The 22,546-nt window shown below is 37.8% G+C and overlaps 1 protein-coding gene across 27 annotated transcripts in view; it reads right to left on the bottom strand.

The window, feature by feature from the left end:
* Window positions 1-1,200: 1,200 nt before the first annotated feature.
* The window catches only part of NRXN1 (neurexin 1), a 1,124,566-nt gene continuing 1,103,220 nt past the window's right edge, over window positions 1,201-22,546 (bottom strand). For all 27 annotated transcript variants that reach the window (XM_049695935.1, XM_049695948.1, XM_049695934.1 and 24 more), the window contains one exon: window positions 1,201-4,620. In XM_049695935.1, the coding sequence (XP_049551892.1) occupies window positions 4,313-4,620 (308 nt within the window). In that variant the 3' untranslated portion in view covers window positions 1,201-4,312. The remainder of the gene's footprint in view (window positions 4,621-22,546) is intronic.

Raw genomic sequence — 22,546 nt, 5'->3', positions numbered from 1 at the left:
TTGTTTGTTTGGGGGAGGCTTTCCTGCCCACTATAAGTTTAGCAGCACCCTTAATCTCAACCTTGTACACACCTGTAGCATTTCCCACCATCATGTCAATCAACACTGTCCAGACGGTACCTCATCTTCCCCACACCCACGCCCCACCCAGTTAAGAAGCATTGTTTAGAAGGCGGTCTCTTGAGGCATGCCTAATATCTTTCCTAGTGAACATATTTTCCCTAAATGTGTCTAAAATTTGCCAGTGATTTCGTGTCAGAAGACCATATGAGAGATGCAAGGTAACAATTTATCTCAGCTGGCTAGTATTTACTACAACTGAACTGAATACAATCAATACAATACAATGAATTTCTCATGGATAGATACAGAGTCCTGCATTTAAATCAAATAACCAATTTCATAAGTACAAGTTAAAGGAAACTTGTCATGGAAAGAAATCTGATGATGGTAGTTGATCGCAAATTCATTATAATTGAAATAAGTATTACAAGATTTTTCTTTAAAAAATGAAACCTTAAGTGTTAGTATTATAGAGAATAAACTTCAAATCAAGGAAGGAGATAAACCCATTATAATTTGGTCTTAAAAACACTATGGTCATTTTTGTATCACATTTTGAGAAGAACAGAGGTTCAAAAGAAGGGTATTAAGATTATGAGAACTTTAGCATCCATATAACTTAAGTAATGACCAAGGGAAACCAGAAAGTTAAGATTGAAGAAGAGAAAACCCAGGCAAATATGGAAGGGGGATAACAATATTGGAATGGTTGTCATGTGGAATATGGGGTACATTCTGTTTTGCACAAAGAGAATTAGAAACAATGAGTAGAAGCTATAGGAGCCTAGAAATGAGAAATCACAACTAGGTAAATTTAATCACAAATTTACTTAACCTGAATTACATTGCTTTTTATAGAGAAAACCATATTTATGAAATCAGCATGTTCATGTATGAGTTTGTGGTTTCACACATAGTAAGATGAACAGATGTAAACAAAAGTACATTTAGTGGCTGTATCTTTAAGTGTATCAATGTAGAGGTGCTTAATGAATACTAAAATCCAGAAAACAGAGTTGGTATTCTTCCTCTGCTTGTCTAAGGATGGGTTTTCCTTTCAAATGCAGTCTTCCTTATGGTGCCACTTTGTCCCCAAGGGGTGTTGCAATTACTTTTAAAAAATCAATAAATCCACAGTTGTATTAAGAAATATTTTATTAACAAAACAGTAAATTCCACTTGCTTAGCATTTCCAATAATGGATAAGTTGGCCTTGCAACAGAAAAACAAAACAAAACAAAACCCTTAGGTACCCAATCACACAAAGCACTAGAAGGGTAGGGTCATGTGGCCTTTCTTTGATATCTTAGGGATTGACCACCTCACACATTATTGTAGTATTTTTTTTTTAAAGGCAACACATTACATGGATAAAAAAGAAGCATATTCAATCAGAAAAGTTACAGTCTAGAGATGTAATCAAATTTATGCCAGGTAGTGTTAAATCCTCTATTAACTGCCAACTATGCATGGAACCCTGATACATTTGGTATGAAGATACTTGGGATTTTATTCATATCTTTTCTCTCCCTAGCTCGTGTTCCTCTCTTTTCTTTCCCCATTTACAAAGAAAGAAAGAAGAAAAAAAGAAAAAAAAAATGCTAGATTTTGTGTAGGCCAATAACATTAGAAATATTTTTACCGACAATATTGCACGAAAGTTTAAAATTTATGCTGGAAAGAAACACTGAAATCAATTCCAAACAACATGCTTCAGAGATATACTGCTTAAAAATACCATTATTTAAGTTATTTTCTATCACAATTTAGAATCTTCCCAGATGGAAACTAGTTCAAGTTCAGTAGATCAAATGGAAAAGCAACCATTTTTTTTTTAAATCTCAAGATGTAAATGAGTGGTTTTATATTTACCTTCTATTTCACTGGCTCTCCCTGAGTAAGACTGGATGAGAGGAAAACAACAACTACTTATGAATCCTTTAACCTGGCAAATTAAAAAAGAAGAAAATCTGAAACACAAGTAATGGATAATAAATTTTAGTTTTATACCTCTACTTTCTGGGTCATGAAAACCCTTTAAGACTTTTCATATAGAGCAATTACTTGGCAACCATAGATGGTGGTGATTTGCTATGAATTATACATATATCTAAGGTGCTGTATGTCTGAAATCCAGGCCACGTCTTGGCTTTTTTCATCAACTGAAGTATCACAGAAGATGTTTTGCATTTTTTGCCTTTTCTGATTAAAGCTAATTGTAAAAGTATTCTTCTCTTCCATGAAATCTAATATCATTCTTTTAGGAGATGTTAAAGTAATGCGACCAATTTTTACTGAGGCATCACCTTCCAATCTAATATTGCATTTCCTTCTCATACTAATAATTTATTGCTATGAACATCATTGAAACAATATGCAAAAACAAGTGAATAATCTATACATTTCTACTACTTAATGTGTGTTAAACTAAAACTATATTTAATGATATATATGTAAAACCAGAAAAGTTAAATTATAGTCTATAATCAACAAATAATGATTTTCTTAAATGGGTAGTAGTACAGAATCAAAAATTACTGAAAATACTTTCTTAGTTGAGAAAGTGTTTACTTTCCAAAAATGTTTATCATGCACGTCAGGTTCAGAGACTATATATATATATATATATATATATATATATATATATATATATATAATTTTATTGGACAAAAGGTTTTCATTTGCAGCAGCCAGGGTTAAGGTGTAGATCAACCAATTTTGCTTCCATACCTGCCCACCTAGTGGTTCATATTCATGCAGCAATATACCATCGATAGTCTATTTGATAAGGAAGGGTTCCATTTCATTAGGGACTAAAATCTGGAGGTTTCCCGGGAGCATGATCTCAATGAAGCAAATCACCCCATTTGTCATCAATATGTTGGCACAATGATCTTCCTTTCTGCTTTTCAACTTGTCAGTAAATATTTGCTATTACATGTACGTCTGGGTCTTCCATCCTATCTGATGGATTCCTCTGGATTTGTGTGTGCGTGTGTGTGCGTGTGTGTGGGTGTGTGTGCGTGCGCAGATTTGTGATCGTGAATGAGGAATGTATGTGGGAAATGTGAGTATCTGGGGGAGCAAAGAAGATTATATGTATATAGTTTACCTTCTAAATCACACCTTTCATACAAATACTAAAACTTAACTGCAACAGAATGAAGGCTGTACATGTAAGGAAAAAAAAGTAGCTGAGTCTTTTTATATACATTCATACATATCTTCCTTAGAATAAACACTACATTGTAAATTTTTTTTAAAAAAGTAAGTAATTGTGGCAATTTATAATGGTGGCAAAAAAAGAAAACCCTGAAATAATTGTTGATCTGATGTCATAAAACTCCCTATAGTTAGCAACACTTATAACATTGAATTTACCAAAAATGGCTGAAGAGCAGAGATATATTTTGCATTTTCTATACAACAGGCTATAAAACGTCACTTATCACAGTCCAGAAAGCACACAGAGATGGATTTTATATAAACACATGTAATAACATATTAAGCGTGCATGAAAATTTCCCAATGATTGCATCTATACCCTCTTGTTTTTTTCTTTCTGTTTTGAAATTTTAGTGTGAAAATGTGCCTTATCTTTCACATTGTTGAAAATAAGGCCTCCATACTTTGTTTTTTTGCCCTCACAACCAGAAGGGGGCTTTTTGAATGTGTTCCTACACAAGTCTTCAAAAAAGCCAGCACTTTGTTTCAAGTGCAAGTTCCAGCCACTGCTCCAGTTGTGCCAGGTGACGAACTCTGAAAAGGTTTGCAGGTCGAGTCACTCAAAATGACAGTCTTCTCTGGCAATCAGACTAATTGACTTCTCGGGAAAGTGCTAGCACTTTGGCTAAATCCGGGATCACAGGTAGCTTCTTTTTCTGTGTTGTGTTTTGTGTTGTTTTTGTGTTGTGCCTCCCGATGTTGTAATACTCCTTTGCTTTATGAATGCGTGCGATCACCACTGTCTTTTAGAAATGTTCCAGCAACATAAAGACAGGCAGAGTAAATTAAAACACTGTGGATGTTAGGGAATTTATTGACCTCTGCTTTTTTTTTTTTTTCTTTTTTGGAGAAACAAGAGCATGAGATACTTGTTTTTATTTTTTAAAAACAGTCTTTCCTTCCTGATTGCATTCCCTGTCTTCTTTTTTATGTGCTTCATAAAAAGGAAAGTAAATAAGTTTATATTATGTCTCAGATAAAATGAAGACTATTTCTATACAAGGGTCCTTTTCAGATCTTGGGATCAGACGTAATACTCTTTATCCTTGTTTTTCTTGTTTTTGTTGGCGCTTTTCGCACTGCTGGGTTGTTTCTCCTTTACTACAGCCCCATTGGACTGTGCTGAGTTACTGATGTAGTTTCGACTCTCATCCACGTGGTATGAGCCTTCATCCCGGTTTCTGTATTTGTACATGGCGTAGAGGAGGATGAGGATGCACAGGGCGGCAGCGGCTACGATCCCCACAACCATGCCCGTGGTGCTGCTGGACTCCCGAATCACTTCTGCTGAGCCTGGGTATGGCTCTCTCCCGCCTGCCCGGGTTGGGTTGGCTGTAGGAAAGAGGGTGGGAAAAAAAACACCAAGTGATTATGGAGTTTCCCGAATGCCAGAGAGCTACATTTACCGTCTATTTCCAGGCCTAATGGAATAGCATCGACTGCTCTAGAAAAAGGATACTGTTGCTAAATGGAGCAATTCCTATTCCTCTTGGTCACTAAAAACGAGGGACTGTGAATCAAAGCACTGCGACAGAGATCTGTTGCCATCTTTTCTTTTTCACAGATCGATTTTGTTAACAGGTTCTTGGAAGTGTAGCTCCCAATAAGCTCCATGTAGTTCTAAAGGGCATGTTGATGTGTTATGTGAAAAACAATAAACCCAACACGGAGAATAAAGTCATAACATCATAATGACTCTACCCGATAATATCAGAGTTTATCATTTTAAGAATCGAATTGATATTGATACAAAACGCTTACGGTTCAGTCTAGACTGAAACAAGATAGCTAAATTTAGGATTACTTCAGAAATTGTAGTGCCTCCTATTGCAATGAATACAGTGTTGAACAAAAAGATAACCCAGGCACTTTTAATAGTCTAATTGCCTACTTTTAAAAGTGTTATTTTAGTCACAATTTTACAAACGAAAACGACTAATTTTCTTTTCGGTTGGAGGTTTATTTGTTCATATCAGTATGTGTGTATGTTATTCATTCACTGGCAGTGGTTGAGTGATCACCGAAACTAAATTTGAGAGGAGAAAGTAAGAAAATATTTTAAAATGCTTTAAAGACCATCTAGACTGGTTTTGAGTCAAAATTCAGTACCTAGTAGATGATCATAAATAAAGGACTGGCTGCCCCACTTTTATTTAACTGACAAACCCTCATTCAATCTTTCCAAAGTATAAAGTTCTTCCTTGGGTACAAGAAATGGATCACAGGGGGCATTACTATCTTCTCCAAGGCCTAGTTGGGCACTGAAACTGACCACAGATGGGGAGAAAAGTCCTGGGATTTAGTTTATAGATAGCAGGAGGGAGGAGCGGCTCTCTTCCTCTACGTAATAAATTTATTATTATTTAAAAGAATTTAAAAGAAAAGGAGCTGTAGAGAGATAAGATTCTATCCCATCTCTGATCACAGGTCATTTTTCTCTAAGGATTGATTGTGTTTTCTCTCTTTGTCTGAATCTCCATCCTCTCCCTTGTCTTACAGAAAAAAGATAACTTTTCAGATGTAATGAATTAAAAATGCTATAACTTTCAAAATGTTGTTCTTTGTAAATTATGCATCATGAACTTAAATAATCTCAAGATTGCATAAATAGTGTGTATATGTGGAAGGTGTGTGTGTGTATATATACACACACCAGAAACTGAACAGTTCAAGAAAGCTAAAATGGTACTTTTATTTCACTATCACTAGTAATTTTATATATATATATATATATATATATATATATATATATATATTCCCCCCCTCCCCGATAGGGAGGGGGATTTCTTTTTTATACCCACTAACCCTTAAACTCTTCAACGGTGCTCCGGGTGGCTAAGCAAGAGGGCTTTTTCCTTTTTGGTCGTGCTATGCGGCATGTGGGATCTTAGTTCCCTGAGCAGGAGTTGAACACGTGCCCCCTGCATTGGGAGTGCACAGTCTTAACCACTGGACCACCAGGGAAGTCCCTTTTTTTTAATATTTCTACAGAAGTTCCTATTAGTTACTGGGAATCATTTTCCTACCATATAGCACTATGCTGCTTTGTAATTCGATTTTCAAACATCACCAAGATTTCATCTGCCTAAATGTGGGTTTCTTGCCGTCACTTTCATTCCCCAAATAAAGCCTTACAAATATAGTCACTTACAAAGGAATAGCTCTCAGTCTCAAAGCAGCCATTTGTTCTGGAGCTACAAAATGTAGCAGGTAAAACCCTCGTATGCTGAATGTATCCCTGCTTGTTTTACAAAAGCTCATGTAACGTTGTTGAATAAAAAAGCCTTGGAGTTGCTTCTGTGGCTGAGGCAGAAGGAGACAAAGACTATAATCCACAGCATTTGATTACAGGAAATTAATTTCCTCTCAAGAAGAACAGAACCTGCTGCAGGAACTCTGTCACTATGTGACAAGCCAAAAGCAGCACTTTCTCTCTCAAATGCAGTCACCTTTGCCGAAGTCTGCCAATTAGCTCAGCTGCTAACCTTCACTAAATGACAACTTTGTACTTGCTCATTTTGTGGAACACTCTTTTACCATGGTCTCTCAAGAGCTGGAAAAGGGGTTTTATTTAAATATTACCTAAATCATTTCCCCACACCCGATGGAATGCTTTCATTTTAAACACATTTTCATAATCACCTCACTTTGTCTGTCAGAAAAGAACGGGGAGAATGGAGAAAAAATCCTAATCGTATAGCTCATGATAGTCAGACTTGAGAGTTTTAATGCAATGCAGGGTTTACATTTTCTAAACTAAGAATATATATGGCCTCTTTTTTCCATTTAGGAATTGGTATTGTAAATGGACCATCTTACCAAAGAATTTTAATTTTATTTTTATCAGCTCAGATAGTTCTGATATGTTTTCACAACTGTAGAAGGAGTGCACCAAAGCCAAACTGGTGGTAAAACCAGAATGAGATTACAAAGACCAAAGCAAAGCCTCAAACGCTTCCATTTTGCCATAGAGCCATTTGAGAAATGCCTCCTGTTTAAGGAAAATACTTGTCTTTTTTGCGACTCCAGCCAAAAGGTTGCTTCGCATGCAGGCCTGAAACAGCTCTGTAACCCATATATAAACAAAGATTCTAAATATCATAAAACTAGCCTACCAAAAAAACCCTCCACAAACCCAATGATGAAACATTTTATCCCTTTTTTCCCCTAATTCACATTAAAAATTAATAACCACCACAGATATTATTTTAGGTCTGTTTGGAATATGCGGTTGCTTCCATACCTAACTGATTATTTAACAATTTTTTTTTCTGTTTATGCTTCCAATCTGAAAGCTAAGTGATAATTTTCTTAACTTCTGTGCTAAGATCAGAAGTATTTATACACTTAAGGGTTAATGGGACATCTCTCCCAGATGTGCAATAAAAGGCTAGAGAAATGTAATTATTTTCATGAATTATAAATGTGGTTCCCATATTGATTGTCATTAATGGTTTATTTTGATGATCACTGAAAAATCTCTGAGGAATTTCATATTAATTTAAATGTAGATAATAGCATAAATGGCTAAAAAGGCTAAATGCCCTCTTATATAATTTGGTTAATATTTTTTATTAAAAAATACAGTCATCTCTTCACCATTCATGACAATATGAAGAAAGGAATTTAATCAGAAACCTCCATAAGCAATTCTTATTATATCTCATGGATTTGAGTATTTTGCATTCTCTTTACACTTCCTAGTAAAATAAATCAAGACCTTCTAAATAATTTTTAAAAATCTACAAGTGTTTTTTTCTCAGCAGTGCTAAAAAACAAATTAACTAAATGTTACTTTCACTCTGTCTCCATTTCTTTGTTGTAGCAGTGATGAGAATACTTAAAAAAACAGGTAAAAGAGAATATAAGAGAGGTGCTGAAAGAATGGAACAGGTATAAATTAGCAGTAAGTCTCTGAATAGTCAAAAGTTAAGTGATTTGTAAATAAAACTAAGCTAATGTAGCCTATTCATCACATGGGGCTCAGAGGTACAAGGAGCCCAGATCAATGGAAAGCTTCAATAGGACCGACTGATGATGGGCAAAGAATAAGACAAGGCATTTACATATTATCGGTGTAACTGGAAATGGGCAAGTATTCAGCTCCACCCATACTTTCACTTCAGGCTAGCTGGCTAGCAAAAAGAAAAGAAAAAAAGTAGAGTAGATGAAATATCCTAAGGGTTTAGGCCTATATACCCTATTTTAATGATTCATAAAATAAAAAATATCATCATGGATTACACATAGTTTATGTGAACACTGTAATAATAGATTATTTTACTTAATCAAAAATTTCCCATGTAATTCTATCTTCATTTTACTGAAGGATGCCAGTCATCACATACCCCTCAGAGAGAAAGAATGGTAGTGGTAGGTCTACTACATGTGGGGAAAGTGCACGTGCACACCTTAATGGCAATATGAAGGCCTTCGATTTTTGCCTAAATGACTCGAAAGCTACTGATAATAGTGGTGAGGACAAAAGGCTGTCACAAGGGTTATAACCTCTTTCATATAAGGCACTTCTCAGCCAAATGGCTATGGAAATATTTCTGGGACTTGTGTACAGATAGTGTTATCTTAAGGACAGATAAAAATTTATTTTAATTCTCTCTCTCTCTCTCTCTCTCTCTCAAATATCTGGCAAGATCTGATGGTCTCTAATTTTCCATATGGCCTGCTTTGGCCCAGATTTATCAAGAATATTATAAGCTAGCTCTACGAATTTTCTTGTTTGTCACTGTCAAATTATTTCTCTGATTACTTAGAAAGGAATAGTCTCTCAGGTACTAGGACAGTTATTAACATATTTCCACATGATACCCTAAACCAGTTTACTCATATCAGGTAATAATTCATTGTAAAGAATGCACAGTAAGGGTAAAAGACAGATTCCAGGGCCTTGTCACATAAAAAGAATAATAAACCCATTTGTTGCTCTGCACAAAAAAGTTAAAAAGTGAAATATTTAAAATTTTAACTTATCCTTAAACTTGCTGAATAGTTATTTTAAAACTACCACCACAGAAAAAGAAATCGTCCTGATGTATGTTCCTTCTTTATTTTTGATAGTCCTTGGCACTGTATCTGTGAAAGAACATGATTTCCCCAAATAGGAACTAATATAGATCCAGTTAAGAAATACCATAGAACAAACATGTTTAAGAGACACAACTGGCTATACAACAGAGTGGAGAGGACCACGTGCCAAGTCTTACTTCTTACCAGCTCCTTTGGTCCTTGGTCACCCACTCCATGCTCCTGCCTATTCTTTCTCCTACTTCTTCCCCCTCCCTACCTCTTCTCTGCATCCCTCCCCCAGCTCTTGGTATCCCTCTAGGTGGCCCTCGGAGAGCACAGTTGGTGTGGCCCTCCCCACTCAGTAAAGGAAGGCCAGGCCAGCGGGGGTCAGGACTCTGCCTCTTCGAGTTGGTACATTACTCAGCCGGGTGTTCAATGAGGGACAAAACTTATTGCCAAGTTCCTGATTTCACATCACACTTTAAAACTGTCCCTATGGCGGGCTTCCCTGGTGGCGCAGTGGTTGAGAGTCTGCCTGCCGATGCAGGGGACACGGGTTCGTGCCCCGGTCCGGGAAGATCCCACATGCCACGGAGCGGCTGGGCCTGTGAGCCATAGCCGCTGAGCCTTCACGTCCGGAGCCTGTGCTCCGTAACGGGAGAGGCCACGACAGTGAGAGGCCCGCGTACCGCAAAAAAAAAAAAAAAAAAACAGGTCTCAATGTGATTATTTCATTAGAACACAGCCTTGGTGCTTTACATTGGTTTGCTTTATTTTAAAATTTAACTTTCTAAATTTGTTTAAGAATAAAATTGTATGCTTTATCAAATGTTTTATTACCAATTTCAGAAAACTTTGATTATGAAGCAGGGAAGGTGAGCACATTAGGCCGTTCAGCTTTGCACTGGAGCCTATAGTTACCAGTTTGCCACTGTTTGATTGTGTCTGGTCATAACCACAGTCTGTGCACACGGGAGAATAAAGCCCTCATTGACTCAGCAAGATGATTCACAACTGAAGTTCTAAAATAACTCTGCATTTTTGAAAGGTAAATTTTTGAATATTAATGAATTTTTCCAAAGAGGTTTCACTGTGCAATGGAAAGCATCTGACATCCTTTAGTTATTCTTTCTTTCCATTCTGAGATTAGAAACATAGTAACCAAATATTGTTATTAAAAAGCAAACCTGCTCTTGATTTATGTTTTTACATAATGTTTTACACGTGAAACGATGCTTAAAATCCTAATTCCTGTTACATAAAATGAGGGTTCGGTGAGCGGTGGGACCTTGTATTTCCGATGACGAGTTTACCAAGGCAATAACCATGTCATCAGATGTTCTTTTTATCGCTCAAATTGTCACTTTTATGAAACTATTTTGTATACTTGGGTGAGCTATTCTTTCACTGTAATCTTATTATATTTATGTTGTTTCCAAACTTAGCTTTGCAGGGTGAGAATGTTGTTTCCAGGACATTTGTATTGCTGGTTTTATTTCTTCAATATAGACTGTTAGTGTACAGGTACATCCTCAGCCATGACCCTGTCACATCAGAATGATGCAAGAGTTTCACTATATACTGATAACAAGGAAAATTCAGCCTTTAAGCTTTAAGAAAAAAAAGAAGTGTAAGAGATTACCAATATTAAGAAATAATAAAGAATAAAATATACCAATGATAAAAAAAAATGGAACTTGAGCTATATATTTCAGACCAAGAGGGGTAGATAAAGGGTCATAAAACATTATGCTCAACATATATCATTCTGCTATCCTAAAATTATTAGACCACCTGCCTTACAATAATCCTTTTAAGAAACTATTGGAAAGATGCATTTACTGAATTTTTTTTCTCACTTAAAAGTCTTTGGGCTTCCCTGGTGGCGCAGTGGTTGAGAGTCCGCCTGCCGATGCAGGGGACACGGGTTCGTGCCCCGGTCCGGGAAGATCCCACATGCCGCGGAGCGGCTGGGCCCGTGAGCCATGGCCGCTGAGCCTGCGCATCCGGAGCCTGTGCTCCGCAACGGGAGAGGCCACAACAGTGAGAGGCCCGCGTACCACAAAAAAAAAAAAAAAAAAAAAAGTCTTTGACCAGTCTTTCTGGTTTTATCATAGATTAAAAGGAATCAATTTAACATCTGTCTCCACCCCAATGAAGAAAAAGAATTGCCTAAAATGATCCCATCAGACCATAGTTCTGCACTGTGTCTTAATAGATGTGGAAGTTATTATAATTCTAAGCTAGCCTTAAAAATGGTTTCAGATTTATAAAGGAAGATTTGACTTTTCCAGTACCCAATTTTACTAATACTGTGAAAAGAAAATTGGAATTGTAGGCTCCTGTGGTATTTGTGAATTGAGATTAGCACAATTATTTTCCCCATCACCAAAAAAGAAAATGATTATTATTTTCATTTTTGTGTTTCAATACAACATAGGCCAAAAGAAACAATTATGATGTAATCACTCATAAGAATGCACATTTAAGTACCACAGTTGCAGGAAAGCAGGTAGGCAGTGATTTATATGATATGCATTCATTTCGACTCACACTGTGGTTTTCTGAGAGGTGATGAATGACTGAATGCCGAATGTTTCAAATCCTTCCCTGCTCGCCAGCTCCACCCATGTCCTGCACATTTTGATGTTTGCTACTGCAGGTCAAACAAATGGCTTGAAGGAGGTCATGCCTGATACATCTCAACCCCTACCCAATCCATTGGAGATTCAGAAAGGAGATTCAGATAGAACTTGGAAATCAATAAGCCTTTACTACCTGCCTGGCTGCCAGGACTAACATTTTCCTCTGCTACTTTCAAAGCCACCAAGTCACGTGTGAGAAGGGAAATGCAGGGGCCACCGCTGTGGGATTGAGAGGATCATTTTCTTCACCAGATATCTAGGCGTTGCATGAGGAGGGGTGCAAAACACAGAAAAATTCATAGTGTGCCTGGAGGACAGGGAGTACCAACTAGGACAGCTGCTACCTCAGATGGTACCACACGGAACAGAAAAGGCAATGGACAATCACATCACACGTGACACTGATGACACTGAAAATAAAGAGACAGAAGAACACATTCTCCCTCATCTCTGAGGGAAGCCATAAGATCATGGCTCTGTGTCCACAGCTTAGTCATCTACAAGCTTCATAGACTTTTTACATGGTCATTGTGCCCATAAGGTCTTACTAGAATCCGTGAAATTGTCATGGTGCTTACTAAAGTACCAATGTGACTACTGTTCTCACAGCTCTTCACGGTCTGGCTGCAGCTACCTACTCAAGTTTGTCTTCCATTTCTCTCAAAGAAAGTGACAGTCATTATTTTATTGCCATCTCCCAGTTCCCATACACCAATAAAAGTTCTACCTTCATGCCTGACTCATATGCCCTTTTTTTTCTAGCCTGGCTGAATATTACTTATTTCTCAAGACTTAGCTTAAATGCTCCATCTTTTGTGATGTGTTCGCTCAGAATATTCACTCCTGCTGTCAATCAATTATATGGTGAGCTATAGTTATGTTCCAGGGACTATACTAGGTCCTGGGAGTAGAGGAGTTAACCAAACACACTTGACGTCTGCCCTCATGGACCCTGAAATATAATGAGGGAAAGAGACATACAACAAAAATCACACAGTTAGGCTTAAAGCAATAACCGGAACATGTGTAATGAAGGAAAATGTAAGTACCATGCAGGAGTAGAACAGAGGTTTCTGATTTAGACTGGGAGTCAGATAGATCTTTCTGAGATTGTAACATTTATGCTGAGATGTGGAAAATCAGTGGAGAGTAGGCCAGTGAAAAGTGGGCAGAAGAATCTTCTAATCAGTAGGAACCGCATGTGGAACGACCTTGAGGAAGAAAGGAGTTTGCTTTTCAGGAACTAAACGAACGCCAGAGTGGTGGCAGCATATTGAGTTTTGGGGGAAAGTGAGAAGAAATTTGAAGGTGGACCTGAAACTTACATAGATCATAGACCATGGAATGAAGCCATATATCAAAAGATAATCACATTTGACTCCATAAATAATAACAATTTTACGTGGAAAAAGGTGTCACTAACAGAGCGAAAATGCAGAAGAGAAAGGAGAGGAGAAATATCTGTAGTACATACAACAAACCAAGAGTTAACACCTATAAAATCTACAAAGCATGTATCAATTGCTATAGAAAAAGGCAAAAACCCACTAGAAAAATGGACAAAAATAGAGACAAGCAAGTGGAGGATAGAAGATCTACACGGGTGATGAATGTAGGACAAGATGCTCAATTTCACTAGAATGGAAGTCAAAGTAAAATAAGGAGGGTTTTTTTTTTTTTTTTGGCCAACAATATTGGAGGAATAAAGTAGAATTAAAGAAATAGTGACAATTTGGTTAGAACATTTGCTTGGGAAACAGACAGTTGTGCTGGTGAGAATATGAATTCCTCAATAATTTTTAGAAAGTAATCTAGTAACATCTATCAAAATTTAAAAGGATTAAATTGCAGCTGGCTGATGGGTGGATGTGAGTTCATTATACAATGCCTTCTAATTTATTATATGTTTGAAATTTACAATAGTAAAGTTAAAAAGTATACACATATTTTAATCAAGCAATCTCAGTTTGAGAATATAGTCTAAAGAATTAAATACACCAGCATGCAGATATATAAATACAGGATGCCTGTTATCACATTTCGAGGAGAAAAGAAAAAAGGACAACTTAAATGCTCGTTAACAGGGTTATGGTTGAATAACTTATTCAGCCATAATTGCAAAATTTATTGGACACCCTTAATTATGGCACACTTATAGCCTAGAATTTTAACAGAGTTAAAAATAGGAATTACAGAAAATTCTGTTGACCTAAAAGATGTCCATAATACATTAGAAAGTAGAAAACCAAATTTAATTCATAGAGTGTGCTTCTATTTTTCTATGGCAAGAGAGAAAAACGACCCTATATTTATATATGTTCCTAGGAACATGGTGAAAGATGCATGCCAAGCTGTTATCATTGGTTAATGAATGGAGATGGGAAAAAAGGAAAAAATAAAATCAAGTAGAAAAAATTAATTAAAAAATTTCAACAAATATGTATTAAGTCACAACAATTTACCAGGTACCATATAAGGTGTTCATAACAACATACATAAGACAGCCATGGGTTCCACCTTCTTAGAACTTTCAGTATATTTGAAATAAAACAGAAAATATAAGAAAACAAACAGGACAATTTTAAACTTAAAAAGTTCAATAACACAAGAAGGCACAAAAATTGGATGCTAAGAAAATAATGAGGGGGAGGCTTTACACAGGTCATCAGCAAAGGGCAGTCTCAGTAGAAGTTATTTGGAATGAGCCTTAAAGGAGGAGAAGGATCCACGCCTTCCAGTGTGAACCCTGGAAAGCCATCAAGGATTTCTCAAGAAGGAAGATGTGAGATAGGAGGGCCTCAAGCTGGCAAGAACAGAATCAAGAAGACATATGGGAGAACCTGGAGAAAATCCATCTTTATCCCAATCTTCTCTCAACCACATATTACATCAACCATTTTAGTATGGATCCTACACTATTGTGAAATCTTACTTCCATGTTTCATTTCTATTGGGCTGTTTCTTCTCTTCCAGACTAGACTGCTAGTCCTTTGATAGTGTCCTGTGACTCTATTTCTCTTTTCCACCAATTCCCTCACCTCCAAACATCTAATGAAGGCTGAACACATGAGCTGCAAAATGTATGTTTTCTGACTGATTAGAGGAAGAGATTTTTGTAAGTTCATAAATTTTCAGGAGTGGACTGGGGTGGATATAGCCATTAAGAAAATGTCAGAGATCTTTGATTTCAAAGTTTTGAGTAAAGGTAATAAACAAGTGGGTAAAACATTGATGGTAATTACATACATCTTTATAAAATACTTTTACCTCAATACTTTCCTAACTCCCACCTCCTATAACATCTTCAATAAAAGAAGTAAAGATGGTATTTATTTAATTAAGCCAGAAAGCACCTCTCTGCCTAAGTGAATTGGGATCAGTGTGCATCAATGCAAGTATTGTATCCGCATTTACTTTCCCTATGCCTCCAGTTATAGGCTGCTTAATTCCAGTGACTAAGCACTAAGTTATTTAAAGTCCACCAAGTTAGCAGTCTTCAGTTTGATTTGTTTGGGTGCCTTACTTATATTGACCTTATCTGATACCCACAGCACTACAAATAGTTGAGAGCTAATTTGGAGCTCTTTTCTCAAATTCAGCAGAGCAGTTGCAGAAGTTTCTAGGGTATTTTTTATTCCTGTTGCTATTAGAGTGAGAAAGTTGAAAAGGGTCTCATCAGTCAGGTCAAACTTTCCATAACTGTCAAGTAGAAGAAAGGCCATATAGGCAATAATTGAGAAAGTCAGTTTCAAAGCTGGGGAGTGTGGGGATTCTACATGTGCTTTTCATCAAAATGTACCACATTTCAGAAAACGCTAGAGGGGCTATATTTTGAAATGGAGATGATACTCTCCGTTATTGATTTCTACTCAACTAAACTCTTTGATAGCAAAATAGCTTCTTTTTCTGGGAGGGCATTGACTAAAACACCCAGAAATACATACACCCAGAAGTCACTTTTCTTAAGATGTATTTTACTTTTTTACATATAGAAAGTTGAACAGTCGCTCTTTACACAAACCAGGGGATTCATTCCAAGGAATCCTCAAGACTGGAACCAGGAATTTGAGGGGAACCTGGTTTATAGGAAGACAAAGGTGTCACTATGATTATAGCTGGAATAATGAGGAGTGTGTGTATGTGAGTGTGTGTACATGCGTGTGCGCATGTGAATATTGCTGCGTTCCTTCCAACTCTCTGACAGAAGTTGCTACAGTCACCTTTATTTTCTCATAATTTATAGGTAAAATCAGGCTTCTGCAGAGCTCCAGGGAAGATTTCATAATACCTTGGGATTAACGTACTTAAATGTATTGCATTATTAAAACCCCCTTTGTTCACTTCCTCCCAAATGGTACACGGATTTACCCTTAGTAGATATAATTTCATGTGACTTAACTGTCCTCTGATGCCCAACACGGCTACTATGCCTTCTGACTCACTGCAAGGCTGAACATTTTTTCTTATTTTATTTAGTTAGCAACTGTAACCTTTACTGAATTATTATTATATGGTAGGCTCTGGGCTGTGCACTTTACATACATTATTTAATTTTTTCCTCATAACAACTCTGTCGTTGTTATCATGACTTTATGGGAAAGGAAACTGAGTCTCAAAGAGGTTATGCTAGGTATGCTTCCCAAGTGGCATAGCCAGAATTCAAGCTCAGGTGTGTCTGTGGCTACTACAGTTTCATACATTCAACGTGTTGGCACTTACGACTGTAAAAGAATTTGTTAGTATTCCCAAATGTTCCCTTCCCTGTAGAACTGAACCCTTTAGGCCTCTCTTCTAAGCAGCTATCCATTTCCACCTCTTCCAGCCACATTCCACCACACCTCCGGCCATCTAGCTGTCCTTTCCAGTAAAAGGAGTTTGCATTCCCACAGAATCTTAGGAAAGCATAGCAAAGTGGTAAAAAAGAATTTTTTTAGATTCTAGTCCAGGCACTGCCACTAACTTACTGAGTGACCCTTAGCAATTCATTATCCTCTGCTCACATTCTTTCTTCAGAGACATAATGATGATCCATTATTTATCTCCCAGAGTCACTGTGAGGATCCCACCAGGTGGATAAATGTGCCAGTGCTCTGAGGAGGATAAAGTGCTATGTAAAAAACAACGAGGGGGGGCTTCCCTGGTGGCGCAGTGGTTGAGAGTCCGCCTGCCGATGCAGGGGACACGGGTTCGTGCCCCGGTCTGGGAAGATCCCACATGCCGCGGAGCGGCTGGGCCCGTGGGCCATGGCCGCTGGGCCCGCGCGTCTGGAGCCACAGCAGTGAGAGGCCCGTGTACCGCAAAAAAAAAAAAAACACAAAACAAAACAAAACAAAAAACACGAGGGTCCAGTTACATTTCCTGTGTCTTCCACACAAAAGGTATTGAATCAGCAGCCTTCCCAATAATGAGACAACTCTGCGATACGCACAGCACACCGTGTGACCACCACAGACGTTATCTCCAAGGGGAGCTCTGTACTCAGGGACTCCCCTTTCATGAATGGAGGCCCTGTCAATTCAGGTGGCAAAACAACCATTTATACTATGAGGCTGTGGTTTCAGGCCATTAATTGTTAAGCTACATGTGGAGCTTGTTCTGTTTATCTGCGAAACATTCTATCTTTATGGATCTGTGCTCTCTGGCTCCCGTGGTTGGAGGGAATTAAATTTCTCCTTCTTTCAGAATTTTATTATGAGACTTTATGTTTTTAGGTATTAAGAAATCAATCATCTAAGACCACTCTTTGGTAATACCTGACAGAAGGGCTTATTATCATGGAAATAACAACTCTTTTGATTAGGTTTTCTTTCTAAAATTGTTAGGTCATTTCTTCTTGGCCTCCTTCCTTCCCTGATCTGGAATTCCATGTTCTACTCTGGATGAAATCCACAGTAGAGTCTCTGTAGCAGAGCTGTATGCTGGGTCCTAGGGGCACTGCCTCTCGCCCAGAGTTTCTGTATAGTGTTTATGTAAGTGCAGGTCATTCTGGGTAACAGGGCAGCATGCAGTTTTCCTGATTTGAAACTGGGTCTCCTCACTTTGGGTGATCATCTTTGTACTCCTGTTGTGAAGCTATTGCTGTCTCAGTTTTCTTTTGTTGGGGAAAGTCACATTCTTTTTGGTGAAAGTGCAATAGCTCAGGTGAAAGATGAGACAGCTTCCCCACTGAGCCCATTAGAAGGAGGCATGTCCAGCCTAGAATTGGGAAATACAGAAGAAATGCCATCCATCATTGGGGGAAGGGGTGTGGCGGCTCTGCCTGGTTAAGTCATGCAGCCCAGAGCGTTCCGAATATTTTAGGAGGCAGAGCAAGCCGATTATAATAGCACGCAGGAAAGCGAATCATTCCTTCTCTCAAAAGCTCTGTGGGGCAGCGACCTGCATTGTTTTCCTCCAAAACTAAGAATAGCAGATGACATGTGCCCTCTTCCCATCCTAGCAACCTACATTCATCCAACTGAAGCACTGCTCTTGTCTTACTAGTTTCATAGTGGCTACTGAGAAAAGTTTGATGCTGCTAGAATTCAGAAAGAGTTTAAAAAGCTTTCTATTGTAGATGCCACAGTGCCAATTACTAACATTTCCCCTTCTTGCCTGTGGCCATAGGTTTATTTCCATTTATAATATGGTTGACTCCTCAGTTAATCTGCTGGTACTACTAATAAAAGCTAAGTCATACCATCAAAGTTTCTAGGTGGCAGACTCAACACTAAGGGCTTTACATGAATTGTCTCTTTCAGCATAACAACATCATGAGTATTTAACATCATTCATGTCATTTTGCAGATGTAAAAGGTCAAGTACACAGAGGTTCAATGTTTTGCTTCTGATGACACAGCAAGTGGCTGAACTGGGATGTGAACTCGGTCTGCTTTCCAAAGTCTCGTCAATGAAATGTAAGATTTTAGTATGCTCAGAGAGGTGGTGACATTGCTCCTTCTCTTTCTACTAAATTTTTAAATTTAATTGATGGCTTCTGGCTCTACTGGCATCTTTAATACATCCTTTTCTTTAACCTGGTAATTTCATAAAGTACTCTTGTCTTTCTTATTACCAATGCCAGGCTTCTTATAATACTGAGGGTGGGTAAGGAGCTACTAATGATGAAAGTGATCTGACCAACAAGTCAGATGACATGAGATGAGACCTGCAGACTAAAGCCTATTGTAGCATTTGCTGGTCTCTGAAGCACGTGAACCAACAAAGAAAGTGTACTGGCTCTTCACGGGGGCAGCATGCCCTGTAGTGCAGTATTCAGAATATGCTGCTTTACCTCTGATACCATCTGAGGAAATGTAATTAATAAATGCCAAGAAAACTCCACAGGAAACCGATTTCATTATCAGCGCAGATATTGGACACAAATTACAAGAAAACATGGTTTCACTCTTCCTGCATTTCATGTTTCCATAAGAAGTAGACTTACCCTTTATTTTTCTAAAGCTATGCCGCATTTCTTCCTTCAAGGTTGGTGAATACTTCAAAGCACGGCAGTGTATCTCATTGTCTCCTTCCAAAGCTCAACAGGACACGTCACGTTTTAGAAAGGCTCTTATGGTATTTTAGCATTTTCTAATAAGGACTTGTGAAAGGTTATTAATGTTTTAAGGCTGGATATATGTAGGCTGCCTAGAAATTTATGGTATACACATGACTGAGTAGATTTTTTCTGTTACTTACTGTAGGACGGTTCTGCATTAGCAGTCATGCACTTTTTGCAAACTTTCTTTTCTTTTTTAATTTTTTTTGACCGCACCGTGTGGCATGTGGGATCTTAGTTCCCCGACCAGGGATCTAACCCATGCCTCCTGAAGTGGAAGAGCGGAGTCTTAACCACTGGACTACCAAGGAAGCCCCTGTGGACTTTCAGGTAAATGCTTAATCTAACTCAGCAAACTCACTTATTTGCTAAGTAATTACTGTAAGTGGCCAAGCACAGTTAGTTTACATGTGTGAATAGAGCCCAGGGTCTCTTAACAGCAAAAGGGACTATACCTATTTTCCACCCAGATCTGGAAATCTGTCTGCCTTGTGAGGGGCCTCACTACAAGTTAGGATAATGGGTTCACTGGCACAGGATGCTAAGGAACTTCCCCAAGACCAGGAAGAGCTGCAACTCGAACTAGTTCTATCTGACTCCGAAGTTACAATCATAACTAATACACACTCCCTGTTGCATATCACAATTCTCACAAAATGCTCTTGAAGTTTTTCCAATGTGGGACAATAATTCACTCCATTATAATGTTAAACAAAAATTATCAAATCATAGAAAGGTGAAAATAGTTCACGTTAAGTAAAAATGGCTGTGTTCTGAAAACAAACGGAAACCATCTTTTGTTTGTTATTTTGTTTTCTACTGATCTCCTGGTAGGAACTAATTTTGGTAAAGGAAATCAGTTGCCTGAAAAGGTGGAACTGCCTTCACTGACCAAGACCTTAGGCTTGGGCAAACTTTAGACAGGCTTCTTCCTGCCTCTAGGGCCCTGGTCTCCCTTTCCTTAGAGCATTTACTTTAGAAAACTGGTAAATCCAAATTCCTTCTCTACCTCTGACGTGTAAATATTTTTAAAGCTTCGTTTCAGTGTTATAACCCAGGACTACTTTTCTCAAGGACTTAGGAGCCCTCGCTTTGAAATATAACCTTCAAGGAAGACAGCATCCCATCTTCCAATTTCTGTGGGGAAAATAGGAGCCTACCTTGAGCGGGTACGTGTTACTCCAACTCATAAAGCTACCTTCAGTCTTGAAGATATTTGAAGGAAAGGGTTTATTCTTCCTTTGGGTGAAGCCAGTCAGCCAACACAGAAGGTCTAGGGTCTATGATCCCTCTACCCCAGCTCTTAAAAACCTTCCAGTTTTGGTTTGTTTTGTTTTTCACCGTGAATTGAGCTCAGACTGAATTTTGGGCTCCTTCTACTGCAATCCTCTTGAATAGATCTCCCTTGTCTGTTTAATGTTGTCCAATGTAATTTTTGTTTTGACATTACTGTTCTCAGAAAAACAGGAAAAAGTACAAATGATGTCTAATGTCTTTCTTCCATTTTAACCATACAGCATTTCATTTTTATTCCAGTTGTCTGGAGAATTAATATGGAAAAAAGCAGTTCTTCCACCAGCATGTCACACACTGAAAGCCACCTAGCCCATCAGAGCCCAAACTGCAGATGCCCTGTCCTGCACCTACATGATTAGCTAGGCCCTCGCCGCTGACTCTGGTCTGACCCTGCTCAGGAGATGCTCTAGGTGTTTCCAGAAATGGAGCACTCATTACTGCTGTTTTGTTGGCTGCACCTCAAAACTCCCCATGTTAACAGCGATGTGTTGGCTATTACAGGCTAATTAAACTCGCTTTTGAATAATTATATAATAAGTACCCCCAATTTAAATGTAGCACAAAATTATCTTCTAATCGGGCTCTAAAAATATGATCTAATAAGTAATATATTCCTTTAAGTGACTGTGATTAGTTATTTAATTAAAAAATGCACCGAGTTCAATATACATATCTTTATTCCTAATGTGGTTAATGGGATCAGTTCAATAGAAATCCTTTGATCTTTCCTCAAAATAGCACACTGGAAAACCACATGAAATTGCAGAGTAATGGCAGCAAATTTAGCCTAATGAATAGTAATACATGTAATGGACCTTTCGCCATCAAATTTAAATTTATGCCAGCCATGGAAATTATTTAAATGAACATTTAAAAAATTAATCTTATATTTGTGAGGTGCCTGAATTCTAAAAGAACAACATTCTGCATTCCAAGAAACTAAAACTCCACTTTTCCTAAACTAGAGAGCATATTCTCTCTCTCATATTACAAAAAGTAACTTAATCTCTCTGAATCTCCTTAGCTATGAAAATATTTCAGTTTGGCCAAATAATGAAATAGAATAATGTTTACAGAGTACTGAGAACAATGATGAACACAGAACAGATCTTCACTAAATATTAGTTGTTATTGTGATCTATCTTTACTCATGTAACCTGAACCCTGATCAACTGACAGGCAACTAACAGTATTTTTTGAGGGGCTGTACCGATGACCTCATCCCCATTGGTTCATCTAATGTTTAAGAGCTTGCCCCCCAAATGACATTCCTTTCCTTCTCCTATAATTACACCAGTTTTTTAATTATTTAATAGAGCTTTTCTTTTTCTCCTTTGCCAAAGGTTTAACTGATTTGAGAGTGGCCCAATATCCTATTAGCTACCACCTGCCCACACACATACACAAAGAGAACAGACATATTATTCCAAGCATTATACATCTAAGAGGAAACTGTCCTTCCTAAATAGGGCTCCCGGGAAACAAGAAGCTGACCCTGTTCTCTTTGTAACAAATGACAAACTAGTTTTTCATCAGAAGTTCCCACACCAAAGAGGGTCATCATCTCCATTTAGGTCTCAGATATCAACATACAAAACACCTTTTCAAATTTCTTCAGGAGTTTTGAGAAAAGGATCTATTTAGAAGAAGGCCTCAAAATCAAGATGTACTGACATGACTAAGGGTCACTGTGGAACTTCAGCGGTTTGTAGTGTTGCCATTTTGTCAATTTATTAATAAATCAAAGCAGTCT

This window comes from Orcinus orca, chromosome 13 (genome assembly GCF_937001465.1).
Source record: "Orcinus orca chromosome 13, mOrcOrc1.1, whole genome shotgun sequence".
NCBI classification, from domain to species: Eukaryota; Metazoa; Chordata; class Mammalia; order Artiodactyla; family Delphinidae; genus Orcinus; species Orcinus orca.
Note: the sequence above shows the minus strand (reverse complement) of the source record. Positions and strands in the feature narration are given on the sequence as shown.